The following is a 16,916-nucleotide window of genomic DNA, read 5'->3' as shown; positions in this document are numbered from 1 at the left end:
CTATTTTATCTAATTTCAGTGTGATGGACATATATATATATATATATATATATATAAAACATTGAAATACAGCTTACATGTAAAATTTGTCCTGTTTTCTGTGAATTGTGATAGATGTGTATAGTCATGTAAGCAGTAATACAATAAAATATAGAACAGTTCTATCAACCTAAAAAAATTATTGTGTTCCCTTTTATAGTCAGTTCCTTCCGTTATCAGTCCCTGGTAGCTAGATTACTTTTCTGTCCCCCATTCCAGAATATCATAAATGGAATGACATAGTACGTAACCTTTTGAGTCTGGCTTCTTTCACTTACCATGATAGATTTGAGATTCATCCATGGGGTTGTGGTGTATCAGTATACCACATTTAGTTTACCCATTTAAAATGTATAGTTCAGTGGCTTTTAGAATATTAAGTTGTGCAATCATCACCACAATCACTTTTATTTTTTTTAAATATATTTTATTGATTTCAGATCGGAAGGGAGAGGGAGAGAGAGATGGAAACATCAATGATGAGAGAGACACATCGATCGATCGATCGATCGAGTGCCTCCTGCACGCCTCTTACTGGGGATTGAGCCCGCAACCTGGGTATTGAACCCAGAACCTCTTGGTCCATGGGATGATGCTCAATCCACAGAGCTACACCAGCCTGGCTGACCACAATCACTTTTAGAACATTTTCATCACCCCAAAAAGAACCCTTGTAGCCCTTAGCTATGATCTTTCCATCCTTCTGTCAATTTTTATATATAGTGCAAGGTATGGATTAAGGGCGGGTGTTTTTGGTTTTTTTTGCTTCTGAATGTTTGGCACCATTTTTTGAGAAGACCCACCTTTCCCCTTTGAAATTCCTTTGTACCTTTGTTTAAAGTCATTTGGCTGGTCCTGTGGTCCTGAGCGCTGCAGGGTCTCAGGCTGCAGGTTTAATTTCCTGTCAAGGGCATGTACCTGGGTTTCAGGTTTGATCCCCAGCCCCGGTTGGGGCACCTGTGGGAGGTTACCAATCCGTGTGTCTCTCTCTCTCCCTCCTTCCCCGCCACTCCTACTTCCCCCCTCCCACTCTCTCTAAAACTCAGTGGAAAAAATATCCTTGGGAAAGGATTAACAAACAAAAAAATCATTTGGCTATATGTGTATGAGTCTATTTCTGGACTCTGTTCTGTTAGTCTATGTGATATATCCTTACACCATTTCCATAGTTTTTTAATTAGTGCAGCCTCATAGTTAAGTTGATGGTAAATTCTTCAACTTCTTTTTCAATATTGTTTTGGCTATTATATTTCCTTTGGCTTTCCATGTAAATTTTAAAATTAACTTGTTTGTTTCTTATAAAAAAAAAAAATCCCAGCTCTGGCTGGGTGGCTCAGTTTGGTTGGAGTGTCATCCCGTACACCAAAAGGTTGCGAGTTCAATTTCCTATCAGGGTACATACCTAGGTTGCAGGTTTGTTCCCCAGTCAGAGTGAGTACTGCAGGCAACCGATCAATGTTTTTCCTTTCTCTCTAAATCAGTAAAAACGTATCCTTGGGTGAGGATTTTAAAAAAAGAAAAAAGGCCGAAACCGGTTTGGCTCAGTGGATAGAGCGTCGGCCTACGGACTGAAGGGTCCCAGGTTCGATTCCGGTCAAGGGCATGTGCCTTGGTTGCGGGCACATCCCCAGTGGGGGGTGTGCAGGAGGCAGCTGATCGATGTTTCTCTCTCATCGATGTTTCTAACTCTCTATCCCTCTCTCTTCCTCTCTGTAAAGAATCAATAAAATATATTAAAAAAAAAAGAAAAAAGAAAAAAGATCCTTTTCAGATTTTAATTCTGTTTTGAGTAATTTTTACAAGATAGTTGCAGTATATTTACTTTAAAAAAGCTTACAGTGGGAAATAAAAATGTTTTCACTACGATGCCTTGCAATATACTATAGTGCAGGCTAATAGATACCACACCATAAATTTATATACTTAGCCTTAATTTTTTTCTGCTTATGTCTTAGGTAAATAAAAGGTGTAAACACCATACCATATCAAGGGAGATAAAATTTAGGTTGAAGAGCTGAGAGTATTTGTGTAAGAAAAGACTTTGCACCTACTTACTTATCTAGGGGTTGAAAGTGCAAAGATAATATTAAGCTAGATGTGTGGTTTTATGTTTTTTTCCCCCTTCATTTTTAAAAAAATGTATACAAAATTAAAACAGTACAAAGGTTGTATGTCATTCATTCCCACCTCAGAAATTTCAGTCTTTTTTTAAAAAAAAATATGTTTTTATTGATTTCAAAGAGGAAAGGAGAGGGAGAGAGATATAGAAAAATCAATGATGAGAGAAAGTCATTGATTGGCTATCTTCTGCGCTTCCCTTATTGGGGATTGAGCCTGCAACCTGGGCATGTACCCTGACCTGGACTCTAACCATGCCAATAGATAGATACTCAACCACTGACCCATATCGGCCAGGCTCTGCTTTCTTTTTTAAGACTTTGGAACTGAGAAGTTTGAGGACTATGTCAGTCCCGTTACCTTTTTAGTCTTCTGATTTCCTGTTTATAGCTTCAATTTTCTTTCTTTTTAAAATGTTTTTTAAAAAGTTTTTTATTTTTGTTTATTTTAGAGAGAGAGAAACATCAGTTTGTTGTTCCATCTATTTGTGCATTCAGTGGTTGATTCTTGTATGTGTCCTGACCGGGGATTGAACCTACAAACTTGGCATATCAGGATGATGCTCTAACCAATTAAGCCACCCAGCCATTTTTCTTGTAACTATTTGTTTATATTTTCTCAAGACATCATGAGTCTAAGAAATATTTCCTTGTTTTTCAGGTTCTAAATGGCTTCTAAGAAGTTGGGTGCAGATTTTCATGGTAAGTAGACTATTAGATATTATGCTTTAAGTTTTGATTTGATCAGAAATTTGAAATCACTTATCTAAGTGCTCCTTTTTATTTAAATGAGCAGCTTGAGAAAAATAAAAGTTTACAAGGTAGCATATACATTCCCTAGGACTTCAGATAACTTTAATATATATATTTTTTTACTTCGGAAATTTTTTCCCCATTACTATTTACATTTGGTATTCTGTATTAGTTTAAGGTGTACAGCATAGTGGTTAGATAATCATAAACTTTACAAGGTGGTCCCCCAAATATTTCAAGTACACCATACATTGTTATTACAATATTATCGACTGTATGCCTGATGCTGTAATGTACATCCCCAGGACTATCCTGTAACTGCCAATTTTTACTTCTTAATCTCTTCACCTTTTTTATCCAGCCTTACCCCCCCAATCTCCCTTTCCTTTGGCAATCGTCAGTCTGTTCTCTGTGTCTATGAGTCTGTTTCTATAGATAGCTTTAATATTGAAGTAGTTCCTCAAATGGATAGTTTGTCTCTCTGTGGTTATTATACTTGAAACTACCAGAGTTGGTTAGAAAGTCTGCCTCTTTTTGTTGTTCTTTTTCTTAAATCCTCACTGTTGGATTTTTTGTTGTTGTTGATTCAAGAGAAGGAGGAAGGGAGGGAGAAACATTGATGTGATTGGTTGCCTCATGCACACGCCCCAACTGGGGATTGAACTCACAACCTGGGTATATGTGCTCTGATCGGAACCAAACCTGAGACCCTTTGGTGCATGGGCCAGGGCTCTAATCACTGAGCCACATTGACAAGGGCTTCATTGTTCTTTGGCAGTATTTTGAAATATTTATCATTCCCTGGTCATAGCTCTTCTCTATCTCAGGTATGAAAAATTCTAAACCTTTAGCTGATATTTTGATTTAGTTGCCCCTCCCCAAAAGGTAGTAATATACTACAAATAAACCATGATCAGTAGATCATTGTATTATAGAAGTATCAATAGTAGTAATTACAATTTTGTACTAGAGACTAATAGTTTACCATCTTTTTCTAAGATATGGCATTTGTAAACTTCATTATCTGCACTTGGGAGGAATGGAGGTGCCTAAGAAGTCATAATTAAAGAACTCTTTTTATATAGTAGAATAAGAGAATCCAAGAACAGAAATATCCAAACAACACAATTATTTTTAAAAGGGTTTTAAAACTGATCTTCCATTCTATAAATCATGTCATTTTAAGAATGATTTGCTAGACAACTTGGCAACATGTGTTGGTCTGCTCTTCTGATTATGAAGTTGTTTGATTGTATGATTGACCTTAGTCAGGGTGGTACAGCAGGTACTGCGCTGTCAGCTTGCTTATATACACTAGACAACAGCTTTAATATTTTGAATCGCCATTGTACATATACGTACCCTCATTACTTGCATATATTTTGTTAAATCCCTTTGGGGTTAAGTAATTCAAATTCTGGAATTTGCATTTTACATACAGGTCAGCCATCAGATATCCCAGGTAAGTTATCCTGTGTAAGGATTATTACAGGGCTCCTTCAAAGTACAGTAAAGTGCAACATAATGATGTTTTAGTTAACAGATTGAATATAGGATGGAGGTCCCATAAAATTATAATGGAGCTAAAAAATTCTTATCACCTAGTGATGTGATAGCTGTGTCATCATGTAGGACAAAAATGCATTACTTGTGTTTGTGGTGATGCTGGTATAAGCAAGACACTTTATAATAATATATAGCACACAATAATACTAGTACACAGTACATAATGCTTGATAATAGTAAACAACTGTGCTATTGGTTTATGAATTTACTGTATTATACTTTTTATTATTTTATTTATTTTTTTTAAAAGTATTTTTATTTCATAAAGGAAGGGAGAGGGTGAAAGAGATAACATCATTGATGTTAGAGAATCATTGATCGGCTGCCTCCTGCACACCCCCCCCCCCCCCACTGGGGATCGAGCCCGCAACCCAGGCATGTGCCATTGACCGGAATCGATCCCTGGACCCTTCAGTCTGCAGGCCGATGCTATATCCACTGAGCCAAACCGGCCAGGGCACTTTTTATTATTTTAGAGTATACTGTATTTATATAAAAAAAGTTTGCCATAGCACAGTATGCCCTGTTATGATGGGAGCAGACTTAGACATCTCATGTTTACTGCACCTCTTTTTTTGTTTGTTTGTTTTTTAATATATTTTTATTGATTTCAGAGAGGAAGAGAGAGAAAGAAACATCAATGATGAGAGAGAATCATTGATTGGCTACCTCCTGCATGCCCTCTACTGGGGATTAAGCCCCCAACCTGGGCATGTACCTTTGACCGGAATTGAACCTGGGACCCTTCAGTCTGCAGGCTGATGCTCTATCCACTGAGCCAAACCAGCTAGGGCTGCATCTCTTGATTGCATCATTTTCTCTAGTGCTTGATTTAATCTTGTGTTGTTTTGCTCATCATGGCCTCTAGTGTACAAATATCCACTGCTAATGTTGTCACTAAGCAGCCACATTGAGTGATTGCTCTAGAAATGAAATTGAGTGATCATATAATCTTTTATATATATATATTTTTTGATGGATTGATTTCAGAGAGGAAGGGAGAGGGAGAGAGAAACGTCAGTGATGAGAGAGAATCATTGATCTGCTGCCCCTACTGGGGATTGAGCCTGCAACCCAGGCATGTGCCCTGACCGGGAATGGAACCCTGACTGGGAATGGAACCCTGACCTCCTAGTTCATAGGGTTGACATTTAACCACTGAACCACACTGACCAGGCTGATCATATTATAATCTTGAAGAAAAAGAACAAAGTGACAGAAGTTGTAAAGGATCTATGTCATTGAAGGCAATAAGACTAACAAAAAGTTGAGAAGGGAGAAACAGGCATGGAGAAACTTCTAATGACCAGACATATAAGTGTATTTACCCTCTCAGCACTGTGATGATCATGGGCAAATCAAGAAGTTTGTTTGCGATGTTGAAAGAAAAGCCTGGACCTGACTACAATGTTGTATTTACTGGTAGCTCTAGGTGGTTTAAACGATTCAAGAATTGTTATTCATTACATAATGAAAAAGTGAATGGTAAGTGAGTCTGACAGTGCTGATGTGACGATTGCTGAAGAAATTTTGGAAACTCTTGATAGGCTGATTGTGGAGGAAAATTACTTGCCAGAGCAAATATTCAATATGGATGAAACCTCCCTAATCTGGAAGCAGATGCCTAAAGGACTTTCTTCTATTAAGGTGGCTAAATCAGTGCCAAGTTTCAAGGCTTTTAAGAACAGAACAGTCTTGCTTGAGAGCAATATTGCAGGCTACAACTTGAAACCCTTTTTGATTTGGCACAGTGAGAACCCCAGTATCTTGAAACATACCATTAAGCACACACTGCCAGTGTACCACAGAAACTGTAAGTAGTCATGGATGACCAAGCTCCTCTTCCAAGATGCTCTCCTGAATTGCTTTGCTAGCAAAATGGAGAAGTACTATTTTGAAAATTACATACCTTTCAAGATTTTGTGTATTGCTAATAACGCTCCTGGACATTCTCTTTTTATTGGTGATCTTCATCCCAAAATCAAATCTCCCTTCAAATACCACTCTTTGAAGCAATCAGTGGGTCAAGGAGTTATAGCAGCTTTTAAGGCCTACCACCTGGAGGAGGACCTTTGCCCAGGCTTTTGCTGCAGCTGAGGAAGACACTGATGCAATTCTGGAAAGATTATAACATCTATGACTGCAACAAGAACCTTGCTCAAGCTTAGGGTGGTGTCACCAAGGGGTGTATGAATGGCATCTGGAAACAGACATTCAAGAGGTTCATGTGTAACTTCAGAGGATTTGCCAAGCATGAGGAGGTTGCAAAAATCAACAAGCTGTGGTTAAGATGGCAAACAACTTTAACCTGTCTGGATAAGGATGACATTGAGCAGCTCTTAAAGGTGTTTCCTGAGTAATTGACTAATGAGAAGTTGTTGTAATTGGGAACAGGAACACATAGTTGAAAACGAGGCAAGAGAAAGCAAAATTGCAGGAGAGGAAAAAGAAGACACCCCCCCCCCCCCAATAAAATTTACAATGGAGGGTTTAGCAAAAGCTTTTGTAGACCTTAACAAGTTCCTTAAAAAGTTCAAAATATGGACCTCAACACTTTCATTAACAGGAATGTTTATGGTGCAGTATCTGCTTAGAAGCAAATCTGATGGAAAAAAGAACCAAGCAAACCCTGTGAACATGTTTTCTGAAGATTGACACCTCCTCAAGAAGAGCCTGATACAGATCCTTCAGGAGGTATTTTAGAAGTCAGCACTGTTATTATAGGACAGTGATGGGCAACCTTTTGAGCTTGGTGTTTCAAACTTCGCCAAAAAACTGAGCATAACTTGGATAGTGTGTCCCTTTGAGGAAAAAACATTATTTCGCGATATTTATAGTTTAAATAACATAAATGTTTCATCCTCAGCATGCGGCCGCCTCAGCGGCTGCGTGTCATCAGAAATGGCACTGACACGCGTGTCAGAGGTTCGCCATCACTGTCATAGGAGATGACAGCTCCATGCATGTTATTTCCCTTGCAGACCTTGTAGTGGGACAAGATGTGGATGTGGAAGACAGTGATGTTGATGCTCCTGATGACACTATGTAGGCTAGTGTTTGTTTCTTAGTCCTCACCTGAGGATATGTTCATTTAAAAAAAAATTGATTTGAGAGAAAGAGATTGAGAGAGAAATATTGATGGGAGAGAAAATATCAATTGGTTGCCTCCTGTAGGAGTTCTACCAGGAGGGAATTGAACCCTCAATCTTTTGATGTGTGATACTTTGCTTCAAACACCTGAGCTACCCAGCCAGGACTCTGTCTTAGTTTCTTTGTTTGTATTTTTTTAAATATATATTTTTTATTATTGATTTAAGAAAGGAAGGGAGAGGGAGAGAGAGAAACATTAATGATGAGAGAGAATCACTGATCAGCTGCCTCCTGCATGCCCCACACTGGTGACGAGCCCACCACCCAGGCATGTACCCCAACCAGGAATCGAATCGTGACCTCCTGGTTCATGTATTGATGCTCAATCACTGAGCCACGCTGGCTAGGCTCTGTCTTAGTTTTTAACAAAAAATTTTAAAAAGTAAAAAAAAAAAAAGCCCTGGCTGGTGTGGCTCAATATTTAGAGCATCAGCTATGCGCCAAAGGGTCTCAGGTTTGAATTATGGTCAAGGGCACATACCTGGGTTGCAGGTTTGATCCCCAGCCACAGCTGCTAACCCTAACCCTAACCCTAACCCTAATCCTAACCCTAACCCAAACCGGACGAGCACATGTGGGAGGCAACAAATCAGGCAACCAATTGATGTCTCTCTCTCACATTAATGTTTATCTCTCTCTCTGCCTCCTTCCCTCCCTCTCTTTCACTCTCTGTAAAATCAGTGGATCCTTGGGTGAGGATTAACAACAACAAAATAAAAAAATAAAATTAAAAAATTTTTAAATAGGGAAAAGCTTATAGAATTAAGGATATATAAATAAAATATTTTTGTGCAGCTGTACAATGTGTTTGTATTTTAAGCTAAGTGTTATTACAAGAGAGTTGAAAAGTTAAAAAAAGTTACAGTAAAACTAAGGTTAATTTATTATTGAAGAAAGAAAAATTTTGAAATGAACCGTACAGTGTCTACAAATTCTACAGAAATATCCTAGGCCTTTACATTCCCTCACCACTCACTCACTGACTTAGAACAATTTTCAGTCCTGCAAGCTTCGTTCATGGTTAGTGCCCTACACAGGTGTATCGTTTTCTATCTTTTATACCATATTTTTATTGTACTTTTTCTACATTTAGATAAACAAATACTTACCATTGTGCTATAGTTGCCTACAGTATTCATTGCATTAACATGCTATACATATAGGTTTGTAGTCTAGGAGTGATAAGGCTATACCATCCTAATATACAAAAACCCAGGGTCCGTAACAACCAACTGAAGGCTTGACTGAACACCGGTAGTCCTGCAGTTCGTGCTGGGTTGCCGTGGCGACCCAGCACTGACTGCCACCGGTGCGGGCATGGCAACCCAGCACTGACTGCCAAGGGGGCTTGCAGATCAGGCCCGAAGAGAGAGGCAGGGTCTGATCCGCAGCCTCTGTGGCAGCTGTTGATCAGCTGTTGCCTCTCTCTTTCTCTCCAGGTTTTGCCAGCAGCTGTGCCTCTGTTTCTCTCTGGGCCTCCTGGGGGCTGCTGATCATTCCCACCTCTCTGATCAGGCCCGGAGATAAGCCCAGAGACACTGACTGGCATAGAAACCGACCAATCAGAACCAAATTGGCTGGCATAGGAGGGCAGTTAGGGGGTGAGATCAGGCCTGCAGGGGAGGGCAGTTAGGGGTGATCAGACAGGCAGAGGCAGGGGTGATCAGGCTGGCAGGGGAGAGAAGTTGGGGGCGAGATCAGGCCAGCAGGGGAGGGCAGTTGGGGGCGAGATCAGGCTGGCAGGGGAGGGCAGTTGGGGGTGAGATCAGGCTGGCAGGGGAGGGCAGTTGGGGGTGAGATCAGGCTGGCAGGGGAGGGCAGTTGAGGGCAACCAGGCCGGCTGGGGAGGGCAGTTGGGGGCGAGATCAGGCCGGCAGGGGAGGGCAGTTAGAGGCAGGCAGGCAGAGGGGTTAGGGGCAATCAGGCAGGCAGGCAGGTGAGCAGTTAGAGCCAGTGGTTCCAGATTGTGAGAGGGATGTCCGAATGCCGGTTTAGGCCCGTTGTGGGATCGGGCTTAAACCAGCAGTTGGACATCCCCCAAGGGGTCCCCGATTGGAGAGGGTGCAGGGTGGGCTGAGGGAACCCCCCTCCATGCACGAATTTTGTGCCCTGGGCCACTAGTATAGTCTATATGTGTAGTGGGCTGTAGTATCTAGGTTTGTGTGAGTGTACTTTATGATGTTTGTACAGTGATGAAACCACCTACCAATGTGTCAGAATGTATCTCTGTTGTTAAGTGACCCGTGATTGTATTTAAATGATAAGAGAGGAAGATCTGAAGTTGCCTCTGCATCCCTTTTTTAGGAGAAAAGAGAGGACAGAGCCAAGGACAGAGAGCAAACGCCCTGTGAGAGGAATTAGCAAAAATTTAAATTTAGAGTCTTATTTTAAAAAGAAAGCTTTCTATCTTTAACCTTAGGGAACTCCTTTTTTGATGGGAGTGAAAATAAGTTGGACCCCAGGTTATGTGTTTCCGTTAAACCATTTAGAGAGACTATAATCTGAGTTTGTCTAATCAATAAAGGCTTTTTTAGAACTTCCTCCATCTCTTACATTCCTAACCAGAGTTTTATTGTTGAATGAAACATTCTACCTGAGTAAAATTTGAGAAAAGATTTTCTCTCTCTCTCTTTGGCTTCTTCTGCTTTAATATGCTGAGCTCCAACTTGAGTTTCAGTGACTTTGGTTGGGTTTTTAGATTAAGAATCTTATTTTTAGGTGTCATGTAGTTTAAGAAATAGAAATTAAATGTAATAATTGGAGAATAATTGGCAATCTTGTAGATATCTGAGTGCAGGAAATCAAGTTCATCCTGTTCTTATAAGGCTGAAATTAGAAAACCAGAAAACTATTTTCTCCATCTCTCAGAAAGCTAAATAGACTTTCCTCACTGTTTTCTTTGTGAATGTGATCCATTTTAATTCTTCTGTTACATAGACTTGCTTTCTTGGCCTACTTGTGTAGAATGCACCAGGTCAAAAATGGGCACCCCAGTTATGTTGTGTCTTGCCACTTGATCTTTTCAGCTTTAGTGGCTAGCATCATATAGCTAGACTTGTATCTTTTGGTCAAGAGAGTATCTGATAAAAATTTAGAGTATCCCCCTAAATTAGAAATTCTCTGACAGGTCCATTGGGTGTGTGTGTGTGTGTGTGTGTGTGTGTGTGTGTGTGTGTGTATCTTCTAGGGCATTTGGGGTGTGGACAAGGAGATAACTGCTCTCATGAAAATGCTTTTTTTTCTATTTACATATTTGGGCTGATCAACTCTTGTGCTGCGCTGTCTTATGACTCATTTGATTTACCTTTTTTCCAATCAAGGTTGAACTTCCACTGTCATTAATAACCATATACTGTGTTCTTAAATAGCACAATGAGAGATATAAACAGTTACTTTTCAAAGACCTTTAAAAATATTGTCCTTATGTACATTATAAACCCTTGGCTTAGTTTAAATCAGGCCTTTCTTGGATTCTAGTGCTTTAAAATGTCAATCCTCTTTCACTTTTTGTTTTGCTAATCCTCATCTGAAGATATTTTTTCCATTGATTTTTAGAGAGAGTGGAAGGGAGGGGGAGAGACAGAAGCATCAATGTGAGAGAGAGACATTGATTGGTTGCCTCCTGCACGTGCCCCAATGGGGGCTGGGATCCAGGGTTGATTCCGGTCAACCCAGGTCTGAGGGCAGATACTCTCCCCACTGAGCCAAACCAGCTAGGGCAATCCTCTTTAATATTTAGTTCATTAACTACATGTTTCATCTGAAAAAAAAAAGTTATTTTCCAGAAGTGACTTAAGAGATTCTAAAAAATATTTCAACAAAGTTCTTTTTTAATATCTGAAAAAAATATCTTGAGATTCTAATTTAGGAAAACATGTCTCTATAATAAATTGGACTTAATAAAAGTAAACTTCCTTCTTTGAAAGGCCAAGTTGTCCAATTTATGACCATTTAGCTAACCTCTAAAGAGGTTTTGCTCTTGGTTTAATTTCTGCTAAGATATTGAAATACTTTTTCTGATTAGTAATAAAAAAGGTATTTTATATTATAGAAAAAGGTTTTAAATGTTCATCTGTTAATGCTTTATAGTGTTAATGTAGAGAAGTTGACCATCATTTAATTGTTCTCCTGTATGTCATATGCTGCCACCCTTTTTTCAAGATTTTCTCTTTTATTTTTTGTTTTCAATATTTTGACTTTTATGTACCTTGGTGTGATTTCTATTTATTTATTTTGCTTAGAGTTAGCTAAACTTCTGGGATCTGTGGGTTGATTTTTTTTTTTTAATCACTTTTGGAAAATTTGCAGCCATTATCTCTTTATCACATTTCTTCTGCCCCATTATCTTTTTCTTAACCTTTTGAAACTCTAATTACATATATGTATTAGGTTGTTTGCTAATGTTCCAGAGATCTCTTAAGGTTCTGTTTGATTTTTTTTTCCTCTTTGTGTTTCTATTCAGTTAATTTCTTCTTTTTTTTTAATCCTCACCCAGTTTTTATTGCTTTTTAGAGAGAGAGGAAGGGAGAAGGAGAGAAGGAGAAAAACACTGATTGGTTGCCTCCCGAACATGGCCCTACTAGGGATCGAACCTGCAACCTAGGTATGTGTCCTGACTAGGGAACGTGCCCCTACTAGACAATAGAACCCACAACCTTTTGGTGTATGGGACAGCGCTCCAATCAGCTGAACCACCTGGCCAGGCACCATTCAGTTAAAATTTTTTTTTTTTTTTTTTTTACCTAAGTTCTGTGATTCTTTCCTCTGCTGAGTATTATCATCTAATTAATGAATAGCCTGGCTTATGAACTATCAAAATTTTCTTCTCTGATACTGCATTTTTTCATTTCTAGCATTTCCAGTTGTCTCTTTATATTTCCATCTCTGTTGAAATTCCCCTTCTGCTCACATATGTTTACCTTTTCTATTAGATCCTTTAACATGTTTATTAGAGTTATTTTAAAACTCTAATAATTCCAATTTCTTAGCCATCCCTGGATTTGAGTCTGATGACTGGTTCCTTTCTTGATGGATCATGTTTTCTTGCTTGTGTGTCTTATTTTTTACCTAATAGTGTATATTAAGAAGTTCATTTTGCAGGTTATCTGGCTTGTTTTTGTTGTTAGGGTATAAGTAACATTTCCTTCCTACTTCACATTCTCTAGCAGATCTCTATGTAATTGTGTGTGTGTGTGTGAGAGCGAGCGAGCGAGAGAGAGAGACTCTGTCTGTCTGTCTATCTGTCTGTCTGTCTATCTATCTATCTATCTATCTATCATCTATCTATCTATCTATCAGATTTTGCAAGTGTTACTTGATTTAGCCTTTAAGGTAGTGATACCCAATCATGAAATTGCAATTTTCCACATAATTATTTTAAAAATATATTTTCTTGATTTTTAGAGAGGAAGGGAGAGGGATAGAGAGTTAGAAACATCCATCAGCTGCCTCCTACACACTGGGGGTATGCCCGCAACCAAGGTATATGCCCTTGACCGAAATTGAACCTGGGACCCTTGAGTCCGCAGACCGACACTCTATCCACTGAGCCAAACTGGTTAGGGCTAATTTTAAGTTTGATCTGTTCTTTTTCAAAACCTGTTTGAATGAATTTGAATTAACAGTAAAACCAGAATTAAGCATAATCCATTTGCTTCCTTCTATTAGGAATTTCTCTTCCACATGGAATTGTAGCCTTTTTTTCAGAAAAACAAATAGGTCATAAGATCATAAGCATATTAGCAATTTAGAAAGAAAGAGAACAGAATGAAGTCTTCCCAGAATTTATAATGAGTCATTCATTACACATGCAGCCCAGTCTCTTCCACCGTGATATAATGCAAAGTGATGTGCAGAGCCTGACTTAAAGGACTGCCACAGCCCCAGTTATCAGAGATACACTTTCTTTTTCTAAATTGAACATAGGAAAATGGGCTCAGCTGTTTTAGAAAGATTTTCAGTAATAAAGACTGAAACTAAAGGTGTTTGGGGTGAGCCAGGAAATTGTTAGCCACAATGCTTAATTCTCTGGTCCATATAGGTTGAGTTTTTATTGAATCTATTTAAAAATGGAAATGTATTGAGAAAAAGAGAGAAATTGATGTGTTTAAATAGATATTCTGATATATTGAAAAAAAAATAGTTCCTAAGGCATGGTTATATTTGCAAAATATATTCTTTGTAATGCTCACAGAATTGTGATTATTCAAAATGTCCATTATTCAAAAGGTTGCTTTTTTTGTTGCCATCTCTTTAAATGCCTTTTTGTTTTTTATTTCTATCCCCTCCTCCCAATAATCACACAACGTTCAATCCTAGTTAACAAAGTTTAAAGGACTAAGGGAAGGTTAGGGGATGTGCTAAATCACCATGGCATTGACTTTGTTAGTGAAATGAGACTGATTTTTATTTTATTTATTTACTTTTTAAAACATTTTTATTGATTTCAGAGAGGGAGAGATAATCATTGATTGTCTGCCTCTTCCACGCCTCACTCTGGGTATCCCCACACTGGGTATCAAGCCTGCAACCTGGCCATGTGCCTTGAGCAGGAATCGAACCATAATCTTCTGATTCATAAGTCGATGCTCAAATGCAGAGCCATGCTGGCCAGGCTAAAACTACTTTTTAAAGCAGATATCTGTAATTGGTGCTAATTTAGATATTTAAAGGTGTTCTAGTTGATCTTGTATGTCCCTAAGCCAGGGCCTAGTTCCATCTATAGAATATTAAGTCATTGGTGTATGTAACAGTTATAGTTTCCTAACTGAAAGGTAGGCAAGGAAACTGAACACCTTTCTTGAGAGATATTCTCAGTCTCAGATATCTTTAGTAATTTTTATAGATAGTCCCCCTCCCCCAAATTTTTCATTACCATATAATAGAATTGTTTAAGAAAATTTTGTTAGGATTAATGTGGATAGATTTTCTTATACTTGTATATTGTATAGGCATGTGTTACTATGGGTAGGGTTTTTTGTAATATGTATCATATTTTAAACAAAATACTTAATTTTTTTATTGTTAACTTGATTTTATTTTTTCCAGTACTGCTTAGAAAATGCTAATTTCAGCTTTGTTTCCAATTAATCAGGGTACTAGCCAAAGATAGAATATAATTTTCAGGAACATTTGAGCACTCATTTTCATGGAAGACAGATAAAAATTGTTTAAAATTAAAAAGAGCTTTGTTTTTAACCTCTATAACATAAAGATTTTATAAGTGGCAGAAGGTTTTAGTGTTGTAACCAGCACTTGGTTTTGTTGGCAAGCTAGGTGATGCTAGGTGATTTTTTTTCCACCTGTTACATTTTTGTGACTTTATCCAGAATCTTATAAATGTGCTGTGTCTTGTATGAGTACTCTATTAAAAACATTTTCATGACTAGCTTTGCCATTTTAGGTAAATAATTTTGAATTTTAATATTAATTGAATGTGAGTTAGTGTGGGGTTGAGAGTTAAATATGAAAGAAGTAGAAGACCATGTCTTCTTTATTTGTTCTTCACTTATTGAGCAAATCTCATCTGCCAGACATTATACTGAACTTGGGGGATGTAGAGATGAGACATTTATCTCTTACTAAGGAACATTCAAATTATCACTTAGAGTCTCTGGGGGAAGTACGACCCCCCCATAGAGGGCGTGGAGAAGACAGCTGATCAATGATTCTTTCTCATAATTTGATAAATATTATCAATGGAAACGAACTATTAATAACAGAGGTAAGATATGAGGTGGTGTGAATTAGGTATTCTGAGATTGAGAAGGGAGGTGCTCATTCTTAACCTTTTGCACTCAGATGTTGAGTGTGACTCGACACGGTTAGCATCGGTAGCAGCTCGTATGTCGAATTGTATTGAATGTATCAATAATTTGAAATATAAAAAAAATCCAAATAAAAAGTTTGTATGAAAAGAAACTTCAGTTTTTTATTCTACTGCCGCGCTTTGTAAAATCTGGGGTATTTAAAAAATTAAATCCCGAGTAGAATAAAGGAATCGAGAAAAAAGCAAGTGAGTGCAAAGGGTTAAAGGACTAAAATTTTTTAATCAAGTAAATAAGGGTGGGAATGTGATAGGTATTGCCAGCTGAGAAAACAGCACTTAAAAGGGTATGACCAACTTGGAAATTTTCCTAGTGTTAATAATTATGGTTATGCCCCAGAAAAATTATTAAATTGAATACTTATGGGATTTAATTTGCAAGCTGAATGACAGAATGTTTTGATTCCAGCTGTGGGGAGGGGGGGAGCAGGGGTCTTCTTCCTGATGGAGGGTTTCAGGTGTATCAGACCAATACCTACACAAGATTAGATATGATGACAAGATTACAAATATATCTTGACCTTGCTAGGTCTTTAAATCTGTAGGGTTCTTAAAAGGGAAAGAAGTCATCTTCATGGAAGAGGTATATTGTCTTTTATTCTGTCTGTTAGTACTCAAGAAAATACACTAGTGTGAGGCTCAGAAATAAACCTTATTTTAGTAGCTGCTAATATTCCAATCATTGATCGGCTGCCTTCTGCATGCCCCCTATTGGGGGTCATTGATTGGCTGTCTCCTGCACGGCCCCTACTGGCGATCGAGCCCACAACCTGGGCCTATGCCCTTGACCGGAATTGAATCCAGGACCCTTCAGTCCACAGGCTGATGCTCTACCCACTGAGCCAAACTGGCTAGGGCCAAAATTCATTTTATCAAGTATGTTTCATTGTCTGTGATGGTCTACCAGTAACTTAGCCACAAACCTGGTCCAGGAAAGAACCCACTGTCCAGTTTAGAGTGTATAGATCAGGGGTGGGGAACCTTTTTTCTGCCAAGGGCCATTTGTATATTTATAACATCATTCATGGGCCATACAAAATCATAAACTTAAATATTAGCCTGCTATATTTGATCAAACATTTCATTAACTAACCCCTAATGCCTTGGCAGGGCCAGACCAAATGATTTTGTGGGCCTTGTACGGCCTGTGGGCCAGACATTCCACACCCCTGGTATAGGTAATGAGAATCATATAAGAGGCACTCTCATTTTGTCTGACTATATAAATCTGTGATGGTGTCCTGGTCTTTCTGTATTATTCAGCTGTGATAGACAACCTTTATGTATGTATGTATGTATGTATGTATGTATGTATGTATTTAAATACTAGAGGCCCAGTGCACGAATTTTGTGCACTTGGGGGCAGGGGGGAGTCCCTCAGCTTGGCCTGCGCCCTCTTGAAGTCCGGGAGCCCTCGGGGGATGTCTGACTGACATCCTTAGCGCTGCTGCGGAGGCGGGAGAGGC

The 16,916-nt window shown here is 38.6% G+C and overlaps 1 protein-coding gene across 4 annotated transcripts in view; it reads left to right on the top strand.

Annotated features, from left to right (window-relative positions):
- The window catches only part of UBAP1 (ubiquitin associated protein 1), a 43,830-nt gene that overhangs the window by 10,185 nt on the left and 16,729 nt on the right, over nt 1-16,916 (top strand). For 3 of the 4 annotated variants that reach the window (XM_079789708.1, XM_079789707.1, XM_079789706.1), the window contains exon 2: nt 2,818-2,858. In XM_079789708.1, coding sequence (XP_079645834.1) covers nt 2,856-2,858 — 3 coding nt within the window. In that variant the 5' untranslated portion in view covers nt 2,818-2,855. Of the gene's footprint in view, nt 1-2,817; nt 2,859-12,137; nt 12,229-16,916 lie in introns of all 4 variants that reach the window. The other variant, XM_079789704.1, reaches the window with a different exon arrangement.

This window comes from Cnephaeus nilssonii (genome assembly GCF_951640355.1).
Source record: "Cnephaeus nilssonii genome assembly, chromosome: 14".
Classification (NCBI taxonomy): domain Eukaryota; kingdom Metazoa; phylum Chordata; class Mammalia; order Chiroptera; family Vespertilionidae; genus Cnephaeus; species Cnephaeus nilssonii.
This window is presented reverse-complemented; position numbering and strand designations above follow the sequence as displayed.